The sequence below is a fragment of the Lissotriton vulgaris genome, chromosome 8, assembly GCF_964263255.1.
Source record: "Lissotriton vulgaris chromosome 8, aLisVul1.2, whole genome shotgun sequence".
NCBI classification, from domain to species: domain Eukaryota; kingdom Metazoa; phylum Chordata; class Amphibia; order Caudata; family Salamandridae; genus Lissotriton; species Lissotriton vulgaris.
In genome coordinates this window covers 1,483,773,229-1,483,792,455 of record NC_141696.1, presented here as the reverse complement: position 1 = coordinate 1,483,792,455, position 19,227 = coordinate 1,483,773,229, and the positions used below count along the sequence as shown (strand labels likewise).

Sequence of the window (19,227 nt, the reverse complement as noted above, 5' to 3'; positions counted from 1 at the left end):
ATATATATATATATATATATATATATATATATATATATATATATATATATATATATATATATATATATATATATATATATATATATATATATATATATATATATATATATAAGGGAGCTACATATATGGTTTTCACATATGTGATGTGTTTCCAGGGTCCCGCACATAGGCAGTAATATACATGTGCTTATGACTATTGATGAGGATCCCCTGGAAGAGAACCAGTGAGTATTGTTCGTGAGAACTGCATACGAGATCTAGTGGTAAGCTACTGTTTGATTCCTTTAAATATGCTGCTGCTTCGGTTATCCATATCTAGGTCGTGAGTGAACTACTTGCTCAGAATTATCCCTGTATGCCTTAGACCCACCACAAATAGGGTGAGTTTTCTACTTAATTTTGGATAAAAAAAAATTATTGCAGCATAATGACTTCACTGTCCTTTTTTTATTGTAATATTTTTGAGTTGACTCGTAAATCCCTGGGCAAAAACTAAAGGTGTTGCAACAATAATTACATTGTAGGGGGGCGTGGCTTTGCCGTGAAGCGTAATGGCGGCTTGATCGCTTCGCTCCATGCACACCCGTCCCTCCCCCGATATTCAATACACTGAGCCGGCACCCCTAGGGCGAGTGGGCCATCGGAACTGCTGTGGACGCTAATAGGGCCAAAACCGAAACTGTGGCCCCCGGAATAAGCGAGACAGAGGAATCACCCCAGGTGGTCTCCTGAACACAAAGGCCAGGAGCTGCCGTACAGCGTACAGGGTGTGCCACTGCTGCTGATTTGGACCTTTCACAACGCAAGACCGTGGTCAGGGCCTCAGAGGAATCTGGGGAACGAATGCACATTGCTGCAGGCAATATCGGAGTGCCACAGAGACCATCGTGGTGGAGAAGAGAAGTGAATCTCTCCGTTGCGGCATCCCAGAAATAGCTGCTTCATACTTCATATCGGGACGCTCAGACTCAGAGATCCGGCCGCTTCTGCCTGCATCACCTGCCACTGCTTTTTCAAAAGAACAACCCACACCAGCTGCAAAAGCTATAGTACTAGACCGGTGTCCATGTGGGTCAGCAGGACTGCCCTTAACTGCCCTGACGAAGTGTACAAACCTGCGCACCCTGTCCGGTTCGCATGCCAAGGAAAACAACCAGATCCTACCTGGAGACTATAATTTCCAGGGGCCGCGTGGATTTTAGGGGGGGCACCCTAGATCAGCATCACTGATGCACTCATTTTCAATCCAGAGGGAATCTAGCATTGATTGTGTAGTGGTGGATAGAGTTTGGGCTACTACTAGCAGTTTCCGCCTGCAGCACATAGCCCAGAGTTACTCTTTGGAATTTTTTCCACCATCCAGAAACTGGGGGTGTAAGCGCAAGCCCCCACTGTGAACAAGGCACACCTGTGTATAACAGCCAACGTGTGCAACGTTGCCCTGCAGGCTGACTGATGGCAGAGTCTGGTTCTTCAAACTGAAGAGACCATGTTGGGCGCAAAAGGTTTAAAGTGACAGCAGACAAAACTCTACAAATATGCTCTGCCAAAGCTTACCGAACCTGACAATCGGACTAAAGGGAAATCTGACCAACCCGGAGGGGGAGCTCCCTGAGCTCGCACTGAAGGACGTAATGGACGCCATCTCGGGGGTTCGCTCATCTCTAGACATAAGAATGGACGCAATCACTTCTGAGATGATGCTCATCAGGGCAGAACTGGGGAGAAGGTGAAGCAAATGGAGATTGTTACCACCAGTCTCATCGGAGACACCTCAAATACACCAAGTTATCAAGGAACTGAAGGCCTTTCGTAAATTTACTGAGGACAAACTAGAGGATATTGAAGGACGCACCAGACGGAACAATGTCCCCATTATTGGAGTCCCTGAGAAAGCAGAGGGGGCCTGCAGCTGAACTATTTGTAGAGGACCTCATACTCCATCACCTTCAACCTAAGGGGTTGTCAAAATTCTTGATGGTGGAAAGAGCGCATAGAGTCCGTGGAGGTCAGCCGAAACCTGGGGCACCTCCACATCCGCTGCTGGCACACTTTAAATATCAGAGACAGATGTTATATTGCAGACCGCTAGAGTGCCCCCCCCCCCCCATTCAGATTTGAAAACTCAGATCTTTTTTTCCTGACTTTACACTAAATGTCCAGAAACGGCGTTGATCATTCCTTGAGGTAAAGAAAAAAACTCCGGGACAAAGCGATTAAGTATGCCATGCTTTTCCCAGCCGTGCTTCATGTGGAGGCGGAGGGCAGGTCCTGGTTTTTTGATCGCCCTGAAGTGAAGGCAGACTGAGGGGCAGGAGAACAACGCTTGCTGAGGGGTAATGTGAACATGTCAACAGTCAGAACTGCCTGAGAGACACGAGGCGAAATGGACTCGCTCTGTGCACCAAATTGCATAAACTACAAGAACTCACAGCGATCTACTGAACCCAAAGGGCAATTAATGGTTTGGTTAAAAGTGGTACGAATCATACGATTCCTGATTGTTATTGCTTGGCCCACTCAGGGAATCTACAGAATAACACCGATCGGGGGAGGGGTTGGGGTGGCGGAGCTTTACACACCCCCCATTTACTTCTTTTAGTTCAAAGTTAGGGCGACAGACACTCTGCATTGTTTGAGGGATGGGTAGTTTTAGGCCCGTAGCGCGGGGTAGCAGGGAGGGGGGGGGGGGCGGATACTTGGGTTGAGATAGGGTTAGTCAATTCTTTTCAGAGGGCAACGTCTTCTACTAGCAGACAAGAGAGGGGATGAGATGTATACAGCCAAACTAATGAACACACACTGGGACAAAAGCTTTAGGCTCCTAAGTTGGAATGTCAAAGAGCTGGAGGATTAAGTGAAATGTAGCATTGTTTTAACAATATATTAAACGACATGCACCAGGAGTCGTACTCCTTCAGGATCACACCTGGTGGGCAACTTGTGCAAAGCAATAAATAGTTGGGGCTACAGACTAGTTGCACACTCTGGTTTCACCACTGGCTCTAGGGGGGGTGGGAATCCGGATTAAAAGTATTTTCCATTATCCATACAACACTCCTGGGCTGACGAGATGGGCAGATACGTAGCGGTCTCCGGGCAGTGGGAGGGGAAATCATTCACATTAATGGCGGTATATGTCCCACTGGGACTACAGGGCCAACCCTTAAAGACCAAGGTAACGTTATGCTATCCCTCCTGGAAGGCTACCTAGTTCTGGGTGGAGACCTTAAAGCAGTGGTATCGGGATCCCTTGACCGCCATTCCCTGTGTGATATAGGTCCAAGACAGATGGCTCCCAGACTTCCTGGAGATTGGATCTTGCAGACGCTTGGAGAGCGTATCACCCTGAAACGTCTAATATGCCTTCCAAACAGGCACACACGATAGTCTACCCCGTATCAATTATCTCCTTGTTCAAGTAGCCCAAATAGGTAACATTCGGGAGATTTAACACAAGGCGCTTTATGGGTGGAGCTAGTCTTTGCGGAGGCAAGGTGTTGGAGGGGAGCAAGGGCCAGTCTGGAGCAACCAGACCAGCGATAAAGATGTCGTCGTCAAGAGGGCCACAAGCCAGCAGGCAAGTGGCCGGACAATGCGGTGAGCAGCAAAGAGCAGAAGGGCTCCACGCAGATCTCGTGGATGCCGGGGGGCTGGACTTCGGTGCTGGAGCTGCTCAGGGTTAGAGCTTCTCAAACCCCAAAGCACTCACTCGAGGATCCCTCGGCGGTCGTGCTGGATAAGCGTCGTGCAGTTCTGAAGATGGCCGGTCCCTCGAGGTCTCGTCACACCCACGGATCTCAGCTGGGCTGATGATGTAGGTAGAGGTCAGAGGTGCCAGGGAAGCCGGATCTCGTCGTGCTGGTCAGTCGGATTACGGAGGAAGGACGTGCAGCAAACCGCAGTGTTCTTAGTTGGTGACCGCAGATGCAGGGTGACTACTCCTTAGCCACAAGGGAGAAATCTTGAGAAGAAGTCTTGAGTTCCTTCCGTAGAAAGTAGTTTCAGGATTCAAAGATTATCTAATTTGGAAGGGTCCCCGCTCCCACCTTTATTCTAAAGAAAGGGGCTGGTACGGGACTAGGTCCTGCCCATGGGTGGGACCAGGAAGGGGGGTGGTTACACCCCTCTCCCATGCCGGACTTTCCCAAGCTCAGGGGCTGGTGTGCCCCTGGAACTGGTTCAAACTGGCAGATGCACAGTGAGCACCGGGGTGCCACTTGCAGTCACCTTCCTATTCAGCCCTGCCTACCTAGGATACACAAAACCCTGTCTGGGATGGTGCTAGCACCGCCCCTGACAGGAAACCCTTTGTCCAAGCTCCCCTCGCTGGAAGGACTCCCAGCTGCAGGGGGTCAGACTTGTGTCTGTGGTGGCAGCATCCATTTTGTGATGCTGAGACTCGAGTTAACTTTAACCGGGGTTCACAGTTACATACATGTTGTGTCCCTCTAGAAGGGTGGAATGCTAACCCCTTCGCCAGAATTGGCGAGGGGTTAGTATTCCAATTCGTATGACACCTTACTCGACATGTTTTGATAAAGCGATACCAAAGATAGCAAATAACCGCGAGGATTATAATGCACTTAAGAGTATATGGTACGCGTTATCATAGAACAGCTATTAGGACTTGGTTCCGCAAGCTGTAGACGGGCTCAGCTCATGCCAGAGCACCATCTCACATAATTCCAAGCACTCTGCCTTCAGGATTGTTAAGGCCTGCCATAGGAGTGACTGATAGGAATACATGTGTCTATTTTAGGGTTAGATATAGGTATACTATATCTACAGCAAAGTGTGATTACACCCCTTTGCCCCAGCTGTCGTGCAGCCAGTTGTGTCGGATTTAGATGGCCAGCCAGGGTTGGCATAATACATGCGGCAGCCCCTGGTAGGCCCTGGGTACACCTATGCCCTGAGTTACAGGGTCTGATAAGGTGGCCCAGTACCAATTGGTAAATGCACCTAAGGTACACGTGTCAATTTAGTGAGAGAACAGCAAGGCTGTGGGTCTGATTGGCAGGCCCACAGCCAGATAAGTCGTAAACCAGTGAAGCAAAAAGCAAAAATCTGGGGTGATCATAGGATTGCAGACCCTACTCTCCTACACAAGGGTGGGAAAAATAGCACCAATCAATCCCAGGTACCTCTGAAACCCTATGGTAAAAAATGCACCCTTACAAGTGATCAGTAATTATTTTCTGGAAAATAAAGACTCCGTGAGATCAGCCCATACCTTGTGGGAAGCCTTCAAAACAGTACTAAGCGGGCAGGCACATTCGCCGATTGCAGGTGTGTGGAAAGAAAACTAGGAAGATTTAGTTCGTTTGGAGAATGAAATTCTCCTGCTGGAGGAGAAGAAAGAGGGAGCAGGGACGCATAAGAGATTACATACTCTAAAACTTAAGAGAATAGTACAAATCTATAGCCACGGACATGGCCAAGAAGGTAGGCAGAGACAAGGATGGGCCATGTATGACTTGGGAGACAAAGCTGGTAAACTGCTTGCCTGGTTGGATAAGAAAGAAATAGCGAGGAGACTGGTACCTCAATTATCAGAGGAGTTGGGTGGGACAATAACATATCCTCAAGAAATAGGCAATAAAGTTTGCTGACCACTATCACTATCTACCAGGCGAGCTCCAAGCTAACAGAGGACTCACTGGCTCTTCTCACCAATATTCATCTCCCCATACTACTCACAGGCGAAAAAGATGAGCTAGATAGTGACTTCATCAATGACTAAATTGCCCAGGCAATTAGAAACCTGCAGTCAGGAAAGGTCCTCGGCCCCCACGTCCTACGAATTGAGATCTATACCTTGAAGCCAGATGCAATTGCCCCACACCAGCGGGCCATGCTTGAGGAGAGCAGAGATCGAAATGCTTCCACACGACCAAAAAGTAGATACACTGGTTATAATACATAAAGTGGGTAAACCCAGACACAGATGTGCATCTTCTCCAGTATTGGGGTGTCTTTCATAGATTCACATGCTTGAATCATTCCCCGTCATCGGAGTGAGAGCCCCACGGTACATAAAAAAAGCAATAATATGCACATAATATCCAAAATACCTTGGTAATAACCAACCAGGAAGAAAACTAGCCCAAGCTACAAGAGAAAAACGTCCACACATGACTATCCCAGTAATTTTGTATAGCCCAAACTGCAGCCAATCAGGAGACAGCACCCACCAGAATGTTCTCCCCAGAGGCTCAGGCTCTCAGATTTTCTACCGCACGTGTGAAGGGAGTGTCCCTGAGCTCTGCTCAGGTCTTCTCCAATTCTCCTCAATTCTTCAGGATTTCTTACTTTCAGGATGTCTTCTTCAAAGAAATCAATATTCAGGCCTTGTGACTTGTGGTAAGCTCCGGCATTTCTCAGAAGATCCCCACAGGAAATGCATCTATTGCCTACATCCAGACCATCAAGTGAAGGACTGCATGATATGCAGGACCTTCCCTCAAAAGACCCTCGGGGATAGAGAGGGCCACCTACTTCTGTGGTTACAGAGGCTAAAGGATCAGGACATCCAGTTTGAGGCAGGAAGTATTGCCTCTGGGTCATCGGTGGCCTCTAGGAAGAGGGCTGCTGAGGAGGTTTCATCTTCTCCTGGGGCCAAGGTTGGTAGGAAACAACAACCCTCTAAGGGTTCAGAGAGGCCTACCACTTCAAAGTCCACTCCACCTGTCAAGGGCAAACCTTTGCCTTCCACGCCCCCGAGAAGATCAGTAAAAATGTTTGCCTCCTAAGCCAACTTTTGAGAAGATTCTCCCTCAGTAGAAGACCCCTTTGTCGAAGATGCCAGTTGACGCAACTTCTACATCGACGGTGACTTTTTCCTCACCTAAGCCTCAGATGATTATGTTATCGGCGTCATCCGAGTAGACGCTGGTCTACGTTTCTGTGAAACTCTTCTAGTCTATGAAAGACTATTCCTTTCGTCGGTGCACCGTCGACGACCAAGACTAAGAAGATCTCGTCGACAGCGGCCTTGTCGCCAGCCACTTAACCATAGTCGACAAGGAAGCTAGTCGTCGAGAACTAGTCGTCTACGACCAAATCGTCGACAAAGACCACATAGTCGACAAAGACCTCCTCGAAGGCAAGTTTGTCGACGCAAAAATTGTCAGAGAAACATGCAAGAGAATATCCCTTTTTAAAAAAGATTGCAACCCGGCCTAAACTGAGGGCTATTTATCAAGAGCTAAGAAAACACGTGTACTAGTCATGTGAAATCCGTTCAAAATACAATAGCACTATTTCAGTACATACATTTCAGTACATATAAGAAGTACACATTCTGCAAGTTGTTAATGATGCACAGACTATACATTCACAGAAAATGTCATTGAAACACCAGCAGTGTTTTGCTGTGGCTTGAGATCAGGGGGGATGAGCACATTCACTTTAAAAAAAGACCCTGTTCTACTATAGCATCTATATTCTTGAAGAACTGACTCCGATATGACTGATGCTGCTGGTCTTCAAGTACAATGTATAGACTACACTGCAAACTGATATGGGTGCCTTCTGGATAGCCTAATGTTAAATGTCTTAGCATAGATAGAAAACTACAGGAGCTTAAATGCTTAAAAGTGTTGCTGTCTTTCTTGATCTTTTTCAAGAACGATTAAATTAGGAGCTAGGAGTGTCATTGCAGAGGATTGCAAATGCTACTTACCAGTATGCATCTGTTCTTGGCATGTAGGGCTGCTGACATTCATATCTGTGCATAGATCGCCGCCTAGTGTTGGGTCCGGATGATTGCACATTGTTGTCCTGGAAGAGTCTTCGAAGTATCAATGAGATAGGTAGCTCCTCCCCTGGACTACAGTGCGCATGGGCATCGACTCCATCCCCAGATTGTTTTTAGCCATCGTGGCCAAGATGGAGTGAAACTCAGTGAATGATGACCATGCTATGAGTATATGTGAATACTGCAGCTGCTACAGGCGCCGGGGAGGAGGGCGGGCCATATGAATGTCAGCAGCCCTACATGCCAAGAACAGATGCATACTGGTAAGTAGCATATTTGGTTCGAGGCATGTGGGCTGCTGAATTCATATCTTTGCATAGAATACATAGCAGTCCCTCCATTAGCGGCGGCCGCCCGTGCCAGCTGCAGCAGTTTGGAAAAGTGTTTTGAGAACAGCCTGCCCTACAGCTGCCTGCTGTTTGGAGTGCACATAAACACAGTAATGCTTAGTAAATGTGTGTGTGGTAGACCATGTGGCTGCTCTACATATGTCTTCCAAAGGAATGTTACCAAGGAATGCCATAGAGGCCCCCAACTTTCTGGTGGAATGGGCTCCTGGCGGAATGGTAAGGGTGCGTTTTGCTTTTAGATAGCAGATCTGGATACATTTAACGATCCACCTAGCAATACCAGCCTTGGAAATAGGGTTACCTTTGTGGTGTGGTGCAAAGGCGACAAAGAGTTGCTTAGTTTTCCTAAGATCTTTGGTCCTATCGATGTAATACATTAGGGCCCGTTTAACGTCAAGGGTATGGAGCATCCGCTCCGCCAGTGACTCTGGATTTTGAAAGAAAACAGGCAATTCGATTGTCTGGTTGATGTGAAATTGAGACACAACCTTGGGTAGAAATTTAGGGTTAGTGCGAAGCACTACCCTGTTGGAATGAATTTGAATAATGGCTCTTGGATAGTGAGGGCTTGCAATTCACTAACCCTCCTTAGCGATGTAATTGCTATGAGGAAAGCCACTTTCCACGTCAAGAACTGAATCTCGCAGGAATGCAGTGGTTCAAAGGGAGGACCCATCAGCCTGGTAAGGACCACATTGAGGTTCCACTCGGGAGCTGGTGGAGTCCGTGGCGGAATGACTCGTTTGAGCCCTTCCAGAAAAGCCTTAATGCAGGCACCCGTAATGCAGGCACCCGGAAGAGGGAGAGGTGCTGCCTATTTTGGAGATAAGCGGCCATTGCAGACAGATGAATGCGAATGGAAGCATAGGCCAGATTACACTTGTACAGATGGAAAAGGTAACAGATAATGTTCTGAATGGAAGCATCCAGCGGGTTAATGTGGTGCTCTGCACAATAAATGACAAACCGCTTCCATTTTGCCGCATAGCATGCTCTGGTGGTGGGCTTTCTTGCCTCCCTAATGATGTCCATACAGTCGGGAGATAAGCGCAGGTAGCCAAACTCTAGGACTTCAGGAGCCAGATCGCCAGGTTGAGCTGTTGCGGATCTGGGTGCTGAATGTCGCCATGGCTCTGCGTCAGAAGGCTGGGTGTGAGATGTAGCCTCTGATGCGGTACCACGGACAGTTCTAGAAACGTGGTTTACCATGGTTGGCGAGCCCACGTTAGAGCAACCAGGATGAGAGTCATCGAGTGCTGCCTGAGCTTGCGTGCCACCAGCGGTATCAGAGGTGCTGGGGGAAAAGCATACGCAAATTTGCCTGACCAGTTCATCCATATCGCATTGCCCTGCGACTGTGGGAACTTGGCGGCGAAGCTTTGGCATTTTGCGTTCTCCCTTGTGGCGAAGAGGTCGATTTCTGGATGACCCCACCTTCGGAAGTACGGTTGGAGAACTGATGGATGTATCTCCCACTCGTGCATTTGGTGGCTGTGCCTGCTGAGCAGGTCCGCCATTTGATTGTCCTTGCCCGGGAGGTGCTCTGCCATGAGGAAGATGTTCCTCTGAATGGCCCACTTCCACATGCTCTGAGCCAGAAGAGACAGCTGCGGAGAGTGTGTTCCTCCCTGCTTTTGAATGTAGTACATTGCCGTCATGTTGTCCGTCCGGATCAACACGACCTTGTTGCACAGATGTACCTTGAAGGCTTTTAGTGCCATGAAGATTGCCATCAGTTCCAGAACATTGATGTGCATCTTCCCTTGTTGATGCGTCCATAGTCCCTGCACAGTGTATTGGAGTACATGCGCTCCCCATCCCTGGAGAGAAGCGTCCGTCGTCAGGATGATCTGTGGCACAGGCTCCTGGAATGGTCGGCCCTTGCAAAGGTTTCGTGGATTCCACCAATGCAGAGAGTTGTATACCCGACTGCTCACCAACACTAGGACTTTCAACTGCCCGTGAGCCTGAGTCTACGGACGTGCTAAGCACTCCTGAAGCGGGCGCATATGTAGTCTCGCGTGCGGGACTAGGGAGATGCAGGAGGCCATCATGCCTATCAACTGCATGAACACTCTTGCCGGAAGCGAGTGTTGAGGTCTGAATTTTTGGATTAGCAATTGAATACTGCTGACTCTCACTGAATTCGGCTGTGCTGTGGCCGCCAGAGTGTCTATGGTCGCACCCAGATACTGCCGTCAGTGGTTGGGCTGGAGGTGGGATTTTGGGTAATTCAGTGAGAATCCCAGATCGTGCAGGAGGTGAATGGTGTGGGACACGTGGGCGGCACACTGCTGGGCTGACTTCGCTTGGATGAGCCACTCGTCCAGATAGGGGTAGACGTGGATGTTTTGTCTCCTTAGATGTGCCGCAACCGTTGCCAGGCACTTTGTGAACACCCTGGGTGCTGTGGTGACACCGAAAGGCAAAACCCTGCTTTGGTAGTGCTGGTTTTGGATGGTGAACCTGAGGTATTTCCTGAGTGAAGGATGCAGTGGAATGTGAAAGTATGCATCCTTTAGGTCTAAGGTTGCGAGAAAGTCCCCCTGCTGGAGCAGCGGGAGCACTTGCTGCAGGGTTAGCATATGGAAGTACTCCGACAGGATGTAGAAGTTGAGGGGCCTGAGATCCAGGATGGGCCCGAGGGACCCGTCCTTCTTTGGAATAAGGAAGTACAGGGAGTAAACTCCTGTGCCTCGTCCCCTGCATAGGCACGAGCTCTATTGCCCCTTTTTGCAGCATGACGTTGACCTCCTGCTGCAATAAGTGCAAGTGCTCGTCCGACATAGGACGGTGCCTTGGGGGTATGTTGGGTGGAGTGGATGTTAACTCCAGACAATAACCAAACTGGATAAGCTTTCTGACCCACCTGTCTGTGGTGATGGACTTCCACACGGGCAGGAACTGCTGGAGTCTCCCCCCGACCGGTGTTGTGTGGTCGGGGGGCAGTGACAAGGAGTCACTGTTTGTTGGCGGTAGAGGACCTGGAGCTGTTGTTGCCACGTCCTCTGCCTTTGGCGCTGTTGCCGCGATATCCACCTCGACTCTTGTTGGCATAAGTAGTCTGGGTGTTGCCCTTGTAGAATTGCGCGGACTGTGAAAGCTGACCCCTTGAGGTGCCTCTGGTATTGGAGCGATGAAAGGACCCACCCCGAAACTGCTGGGACTGCAAGGCACCTATGGATTTCTCCGTGTCAGTGTCCTTCATTTTCTCTAGGGTGGTGTCAACCTCTGGGCCAAACAGGTGATCTGGGTGGACCGTTTGGTTCAACATGGTGGTTTGCATGTCTGGCTTGAAACCAGAGATTCTCAGCCAGGCATGTCTCCGAAGCATAACACTGGTGTTAATGGCTCGCGCAGTGGTGTCAGCTGCGTCCAGAGCGCACTTAATGGAAGCGTTGGAGATGAGCTTCCCCTCCTGGATTAGCATCTCAGCCCCTTCCTGTATTGATCAGGCAGGTGTTGCAATAGGGTCTCTAGTGTATCGTAGTGCGCCCTGTCATAACGCGCCAGAAGCGCTTGTGTGTTTGAGATGCGCCATATGTTGGCTGCCTGTGCTGCTACCCTCTTCCCCGAAGCCGCAAAGACCTTGGATTCTTTGTCTGGGGGAGGAGCATCACCCGTAGTCTGAGAATTGGCCCTCTTCCAGGCATTCGAGACGACCAGAGAGTCCAGAGGCAACTGTCCTTTAATGTAAGTTGGATCAGTAGGCGCCGCTTTGTATTTTTTGTCAATCCTTGGGTTGATGACTCTAGCCCTGGTAGGTTCTTTGAAGACCTCAGCAGCATGCTTCAAAACACCTTTCAGCATTGGCAGAGTTTTCTCAGTCTTTTCAGACACAGAAAAGGTGTCAAAGAGGAAATCCACATCCACAGGGTCAGCATGCAGCTGTACATTGTGAATGGCAGCAGCCCGTTCAATGAGGGCATTGAAAGCAGCAGCGTCTTCAGTAGGTGAAGTTTTTGCAGAGAAGAGCTGAGGGTCTTGTCCCGAATGTGGATCCCCGGGGTCACCACCGGCTGACCATGGTTCAGTGGCATCCTCCGGGTCTGTGTAGACCGGATAGCTATACTCATCCTCACCCTCACCAGCGTCCACATCAGAGTAAGGGGGCGAGACCTCATGAGCCTGTGGTGAAAGGGGCTCCACTGAGGCCGGAGTACCAGCAGAGTCCATTTTCTTCTTTAGGGGGATTTTATAAGACTCCAAATGTGGTTCTGGGGTGATTTTCCTTTTCAGAAGGGAAAGCCTGCCCGTTTCGGCGTCGATGAAATGTTCTTGACGCTCCTCCTCAGAGTTTTGTCGAGGCCGCGGGCCGTGGACCACCAACGGGGCCTTTGGCGCCGAGGAGACTCTCGGGCACACGCCGGCCCCCGGTCTAGGAGCGAAAGCCTTCGGCGCCGTCTTAGGCGGCAAGGTAAAGAGGATCGGCGTGGACGCCTTAGCCGGCTTTTCCTGTGACTTGGCAGGCGGAGGGTCCTTCGGCTCGACTGCCACGGCGCCGTCCTTAATGCGCTGCAGGGACTCCGCGACCATTTTCGTGAACGCGGCAGATGGACGTGCCGGTTCAATGGAGTCCATCGAGGACGGTTTCGGAGTCGAGTCCTTCAAGGCCACTTTCGGAGTCGACTCACGTGGCGCAGCACCCTTGGTCTTGTCGTGTGGAAGCGGGGCAGAGAGGACCTTCAGGTCATCGAGCCGCTTCTTTGGGTCGCCGAGAGACTTCTTGGGTTCGTCGACAGCCTTCTTGTGCTCGACCCGACCCTTGCCGGCGTCTACCGTCTTCGGCGCCGATGCGCCTGTGTCGAACACCTTCCCCTTAGTCTTCGACGTAGTAGCCTTAGGGTCGGCAACCTTGACTTGGCCCTTCGGCTCGACGGCCATTTTAGGTTTCTTCGGCGCCGAGGCCTCCGAAGACTTCGATCCGACCAATGCGATGTGCACTTTCGGTTTCGATATCTGCAACTGCGCAGTATCTGGCGTCGATACCGTAGATTTCACTTTCGGTTTCGTCTTCACCGGGAGTGACTCAGTAACAATGTCCGTGGCCGGGCCCGAAGGCGGTGCCGAGGAACTCATATCAAGGTCTTGGGTAAGGCCCGAAGGCGATCCCTCGACCTGGGCCTTATAGATTGGCACGGCCCCAGAGTCAGTCTGAGGAAGCTCCTCATCCGAGCTATCCTCCATGGCCCAGAGGGCCCCGTCGTCGTCTCCTACCTCCTTGACGACTTCTTCGCTTTCGAAAGCTTCGGCCTCAGCCTCAGTCTTCTTCGACGTCCGACGCGGGGTTTGATTCTGAGACGTTCTGGATATCTTCATCCTCGACCTCCCCAGCATCGAAAATGTCCGTAGGCGCCGGTGCAGATTGCTGGGCCTCCAGGAACGCAGCTCGACGGAGCTTGAGTGTCTTCTTGGACCTGAATCACGAACAGGCAATACACTTGGCCTCATCGTGGTCCGGCGACAGACACTTGTTGCACACCGGGTGGACATCGATGTGAGGGTACTTGGAGTTACAGACCGGACATCTTTTGAATGGACTTCGGTCCATGGTGGATGGTCGATGAGTCTGGAGCGTCGACAAGGCCTTCCACGCCGAAAGCACGCGGAAGTACAGAACTCGGCTCGGAGCCGAAGTAGAAGCTGCTAAGCCGAACGCAAGACAATACCGACGTAAAACTAAAGACCTTTAGGTCTCAAGGAAAGTTTTTCTATCGATTCCAACAAGAGGGAACCAAAGACATCCGAACCCAATGGCGGAAAAAAACAATCTGGGGATGGAGTCGATGCCCATGCACACTGTAGTCCAGGAGAGGAGCCACCTATCTCGTGATACTTCTAAGACTCTTCCAGGACAACAATGTGCAATCATCCGGACCCAACACTAGGCGGCGATCTATGCACAGATATGAATTCAGCAGCCCACATGCCTCGAACCATATCACACTCTGCTGCAATCTCCGCGTTTTCCTTTACTGATCTGGAAGATGTTGGCGGTACTCCATTTCTTAGCAAGAGGAAGCAATTAGGACTACTGAGCAAAGCGTAGGAATTGGCGATGCACCATTTAGTAGCATCGCCTATGGCCACTCCTTTGCCAGCTCCATCAATACGATAGTCTTTCTCACACAGGGTCAGAACCTCCATGGTACCTTGCATGAGTGTTCTTTTCCAAACGCTATGGACAATTAAGTCTGGTGGCACACAGCGCTTGATATATCGAAAGTCTTGCGGAGCCTGCTTTATATTTGTGATCAAATTGAGGAATAATGCAATGTGTCGTCACTAGAGTTTTCTGATTTACTGGGGTAGTTTTAAGAGCCAGGTATTGAACTGCTAATGGCTGTGTTTCATTGAGGAAATGGTCCTCTTCCTATTCTATGGCCATTGTCACCTCTTTCTAAATAGCTGCAAAGAAACAACATCATGGTAGGGGGGAGTCTCCTTGGGTGGTGATGGCTTAATGAAGTACTAGTCAAGTGGTTCTTCTGGGTCAGATCCCATATTGTACCTACCCCACAATTAATATCTGCATGGAACCAACTTCGTCATATGACAGGCCTTGTTAATATTCTTTGTCGGTATGTAAAGGGGTAGATGAAGAGTAAGGAATCTGCTCCGATGGGGGATGTGGCTGAAGATGTGTGATCTTAATGTTTTGAGATGCAGCACAGACGCATCTCTTTGAAGGTTTTTTTTCCCTTGTTGTAGGAAGGTGGATACCTGACTATGGTTGCCCCCAACTTTTTGCCTGGTGTTTTGCTGGTTTTCCGACTTAGTTGACCTGGGACCCTGCTATTCAGGGCCCCAGGCCTACTGCTCTCTCTGTAAAATGGATTCCCTGTACCTTAGGTACATAACCAATTGGTACTCGGCCACCTTATCAGACCCTATAACTCAGAGCATAGGTGTACCCAGGGCCTACCAGGGGCTGCAGCCAGTATTATGCCACCCCTGGCTGGCCATCTAAATCTGACACAACTGGCTGCACGACAGCTGGGGCAAGGTGGTGTAAACACCCTTTGCTTTAGATATAGTATACCTATATCTAACCCTAAAATGGACACACAGATTCCTATCAGTCACTCCTATGGCAGGCCTTGACAATCCTGAAGGCAGAGTGCTTGGAATCATGTGAGATGGTGCTCTGGCATGAGCTGAGCCCGTTTGCGGCTTGCGGAACCAAGTCCTAATAGCTGTTCCATGATAACGTATACCATATACTCTTAAGTGCATTATAATCCTCGCGGTTATATGCTATCTCTGGTATCGCTTTATCAAAACATGTCGAGTAAGGTGTCATACAAATTGGAATACTAACCCCTCGCCAATTCTGGCGACGGGGTTAGCATTCCACCCGTCTAGAGGGACACGACATGTATGTAACTGTGAACCCCGGTTAAAGTTAACTCGAGCCTCAGCATCACAAAATGAATGCTGCCACCACAGACACAAGTCTGACCCCCTGCAGCTGGGAGTCCTTCCAGCGAGGGGAGCTTGGACAAAGTGTTTCCTGTCGGGGACGGTGCTAGCACCATCCCAGAAAGGGTTTTGTGTATCCTGGGTAGGCAGGGCTTTAGAGGAAGGTGACTGCAAGTGGCACCCCGGTGCTCACTATGCATCTGCCGGCTAGAATCAGTTCCAGGGGCACACCAGCCCCTGACCTGGGGAAAGTCCGGCATGGGAGAGGGGTGTAACCACCCCCCTTCCTGGTCCCACCCATGGGCAGGACCTAGTCACGTGCCAGCCCTTTTTCCTAGTATAAAGATAGGAGCGGGCCCCCTACCAAATTAGATCATCTTTGAATCCTGAAACTACTTTCTACGAAAGGAACTCAAGACTTCTTCCTAAGATTTCTCCCTTGTGACTAAGGAGTAGTCACCCTGCACCCGCAGGCACCATCTAAGAACACTGCGGTTTGCTGCACGTCCTTCTTCCGGAATCAGACCGACCAGCACGACGAGACCCGGCTTCCCTGGCACCTCTAACCTCTACCTACCTCTACAGCTAAGCTGAGAACCGTAGGTGCGACGAGACCTTGAGGGACCGGCCATCATCAGAACTGCACAACTTCTATCCAGCAAGACCGCGGAGGGATCCTCGAGGGAGTGCTTTGGGGTCAGAGAAGCCCCAACCCTGAGCAGCTCCAGCACCAAAGTTCAGCCGTCCAGCATCCACCAGATCTGCGTGGGGCCCTTCTGCTTTTTGCTGCTCACCGCGTTGTCTGGCTACTAGCCGCTGGCTTGTGGCCTTCTCGACGATGAACAACGACATCAACACGGCTGGTCTGGTTGCTCCAGACTGGCCCTTGCTCCCCTCCAAAAGAGGAGCCCCCCGGACCCTCCTGGTCCACTCCAGACGCCATTCCTGGGTCCAGCGACGTCGACAGTAGCAACCATCGTGGGACAGCTCGCACCTCCATCCTGGTCGCCGACAACGCCTCCTGGTCCGTGAGACTGCAGAGCCCAGCGTCGCCCACTCACCTGGTCGAGGTGACTCCATCCGGTGCCATCCTGGTACCCATCTAATCACTGGCTAGTGATTCAGAACTTGGTCCCCTCTGCTTACAGGTGTCTTCCATCTCCGATCCAGGCTTGGATCACTTCGAACTTCTTCACTGGTCGCCTGCCAGCAACAACTTCTTTCAGGCTCCTGGTTCGTCAACGAGGGTTTCCGACGACACTTGAACCCTATGCAGCCGCAGCCCCTGGGCTAGGTAAACCGAGTACCCCGGTGCTCCAGCGTAGAACAACTCTCTAAGTGCCTAGATTCACTTTCGTTTTTGACCTACCTAGTCGAGTTCGACCGAGAACACTAACTTTTGCTTTTACTAGCCTCCATAGACTTTGTCCCGCATCCCGCGTGAGAGTGCACACTCTGCACCCGAGATCCCTAGGCCTCCTGCTAGTAATCTGAAGGTTCAGTAGGCCAGTCCTAGCGATTCCAAACCCTATGAGATTAGTACTTACCTGCTAGTAATTTCGCATTCCACTTTTGTAGTATATGGTTTTCCGTGCCCCTCGGGCATTTGTGTAAATTGAGCAACTTATAGTATTTTCGTAAGAGTTTTGTTGTGTGCTTAGTACCCTGTCCTCATAAAGAGTACAGGGCTGTTGTGATCTAAATAAATACACTGTTTATTTTCATAGCACTTGTGTCGTGTCCTTTCACTTGGTGTTCAAGGGGTATATGTGATGATATAACAGCTGGCTTAACACGCCCTCTAGAGTTTAGCCCGAAGACTGCTCGTATCCATGCTACTAGGATAGCTGGTCTATAAGGTTGACTTACAACCAATCATCAATAAGGATTGTTTGGACTGATACAAAGTGCTCACTAGAATAAGTGAACATTATATATCAGGCCAACTTCTCACACTTGTTTGCTGCTTGTTTTCCTCAGGACCTTTTTCCCGCTTTGGAGATCAAGTGTCTTTTAATTGGCTTGGCATACCTTTGAACTTCAAAGGAAATTTTAGAGGTCTATGTAACAAAGACTGGGTTGATCTAAATGAGTTTTGTGGTGAACTTAGACTATCCCTTTGCCATAGGAAAGTAAGTAGAGTAATCTATGATCAAATGTTCTGTGTCTTTGGAGCACTTCATCTAATCTTTTGGGTAAAATCTCCAAGAGGGTTGGATACTTACTTTACTCAAGAAGAGAACACAGAAGAGCAGGACTTAGTAGGTTTATTTTTGACGGCGATCAACTTTCAGCTTTGACAAAGGCTTTCGGTGCCGGACCTCCTCCAGTGTCAAGGCTATGTTTCAACCGCCCTACTCTTCTCCCAGTGAACAGAGTCGAGATGGAGTCAACTTGATATTAGCCATGTTACCTTCAAGACTTGGAAGTCGAGGCGGCATGAGTCTTGAAGAGTGCTCCGTATCTCAGGGTTTTAGCTTCAGGGCTGGACGAAATTTATCTTAACCTTGATATCTGAAAAGGTCTTTCTTCTCTGGGTCCGCTAAACCAAGGATACGGATTCCTCATCAACATCACCCTCAAGCTTCTCAAATTTCCATGAAGCACTCCCAGTTAAGTCTTTTTCTCAATGGCAGAGGTAATGTGCCCACCTACCATCATGACCGGTTTGGATTGTTTGTTTACATTTTAAATACTGAAACGCTCTGCTGCATTCTTTGTTGTGATCTCAAATGAGGCACAGATTATGTATACAATGGTGTTTAGATTGTGCCAACTTCGTGTAACACTCCAGACAAATCAAAAAGGCATGTTTTTCATCACCAACTGAACTCAGAGTCCCTCATTCCACCTGGAAGCAAAGGGTAGATTTATGTTGACACAACAGTAGTCTATGTATCATATATACTTGTTGATGCTCTTTGGTTCCGTTCCGCCTACACTTTGGAGATTTGAACCCGTGTGTCCTGTCTCACAGCCTCATAGGTGGAGCACCAAACTTCAATTTCAAATCAAAAGGTGGAAAAAAATCTAAGATGGAGGCTGCGTGCTGATGCATTGTGAGTTTAGAATACATGGTCACAAGACATTCTTGAACAATTTATTTTAGATGAAAAATCATCTCTCTCATACACTGGGGCAAGAAGAGCAACAGAATATTACTGGAAGGTATTGAAAACTAATCTACTTGCCTACATTACTTTATTTTTAGCCTAAGGTTACAGTTTGGATCAACAGTTTACTAACTTTCTATCAATAACATTAGAATATTCAGCTACTTTTAATGTGTGCTCTTTTAAAAACATGCAGGTTATATACATCCACAATCTTACCTGCTTGTGCAGCAAGCCAATTCAAGCACCAGTTCACACGATTCCATTCAGTAGACTGAAAGATAAGACACAAACAAATGAATGTTTAATCATATTTCCCAGCAGCTCAGACAAAGTACTTTGCCTGGAAATTAGCAACATATCTTCTTTTTATTTATTTATTTGCGGGTTTGTAACGCGCTTGAATAAACTCCCGAAGGAGTATCTCTGCGCCTGGGAGCAAGGAAACAAAGACAGCAAAAGTAGCATCAGATGGATCTAGATCTGTTTTCTAAACAGCAGTGTTTTGAGCTGCCTTCTAAATTTTAGATGTTCTGAACATTGTCTTTGAGACAGAGGGAGCTTGTTCACAGTGATGGTC

General features: G+C 49.2%; 1 protein-coding gene across 1 annotated transcript in view; it reads right to left on the bottom strand.

Moving 5' to 3' along the window:
• The window catches only part of MAEL (maelstrom spermatogenic transposon silencer), a 1,196,692-nt gene that overhangs the window by 492,188 nt on the left and 685,277 nt on the right, over positions 1–19,227 (bottom strand). Inside the window, exon 7 of the mRNA XM_086935541.1 lies at positions 18,867–18,921. Within this exon, the coding sequence (XP_086791667.1) occupies positions 18,867–18,921 (55 nt within the window). The remainder of the gene's footprint in view (positions 1–18,866; positions 18,922–19,227) is intronic.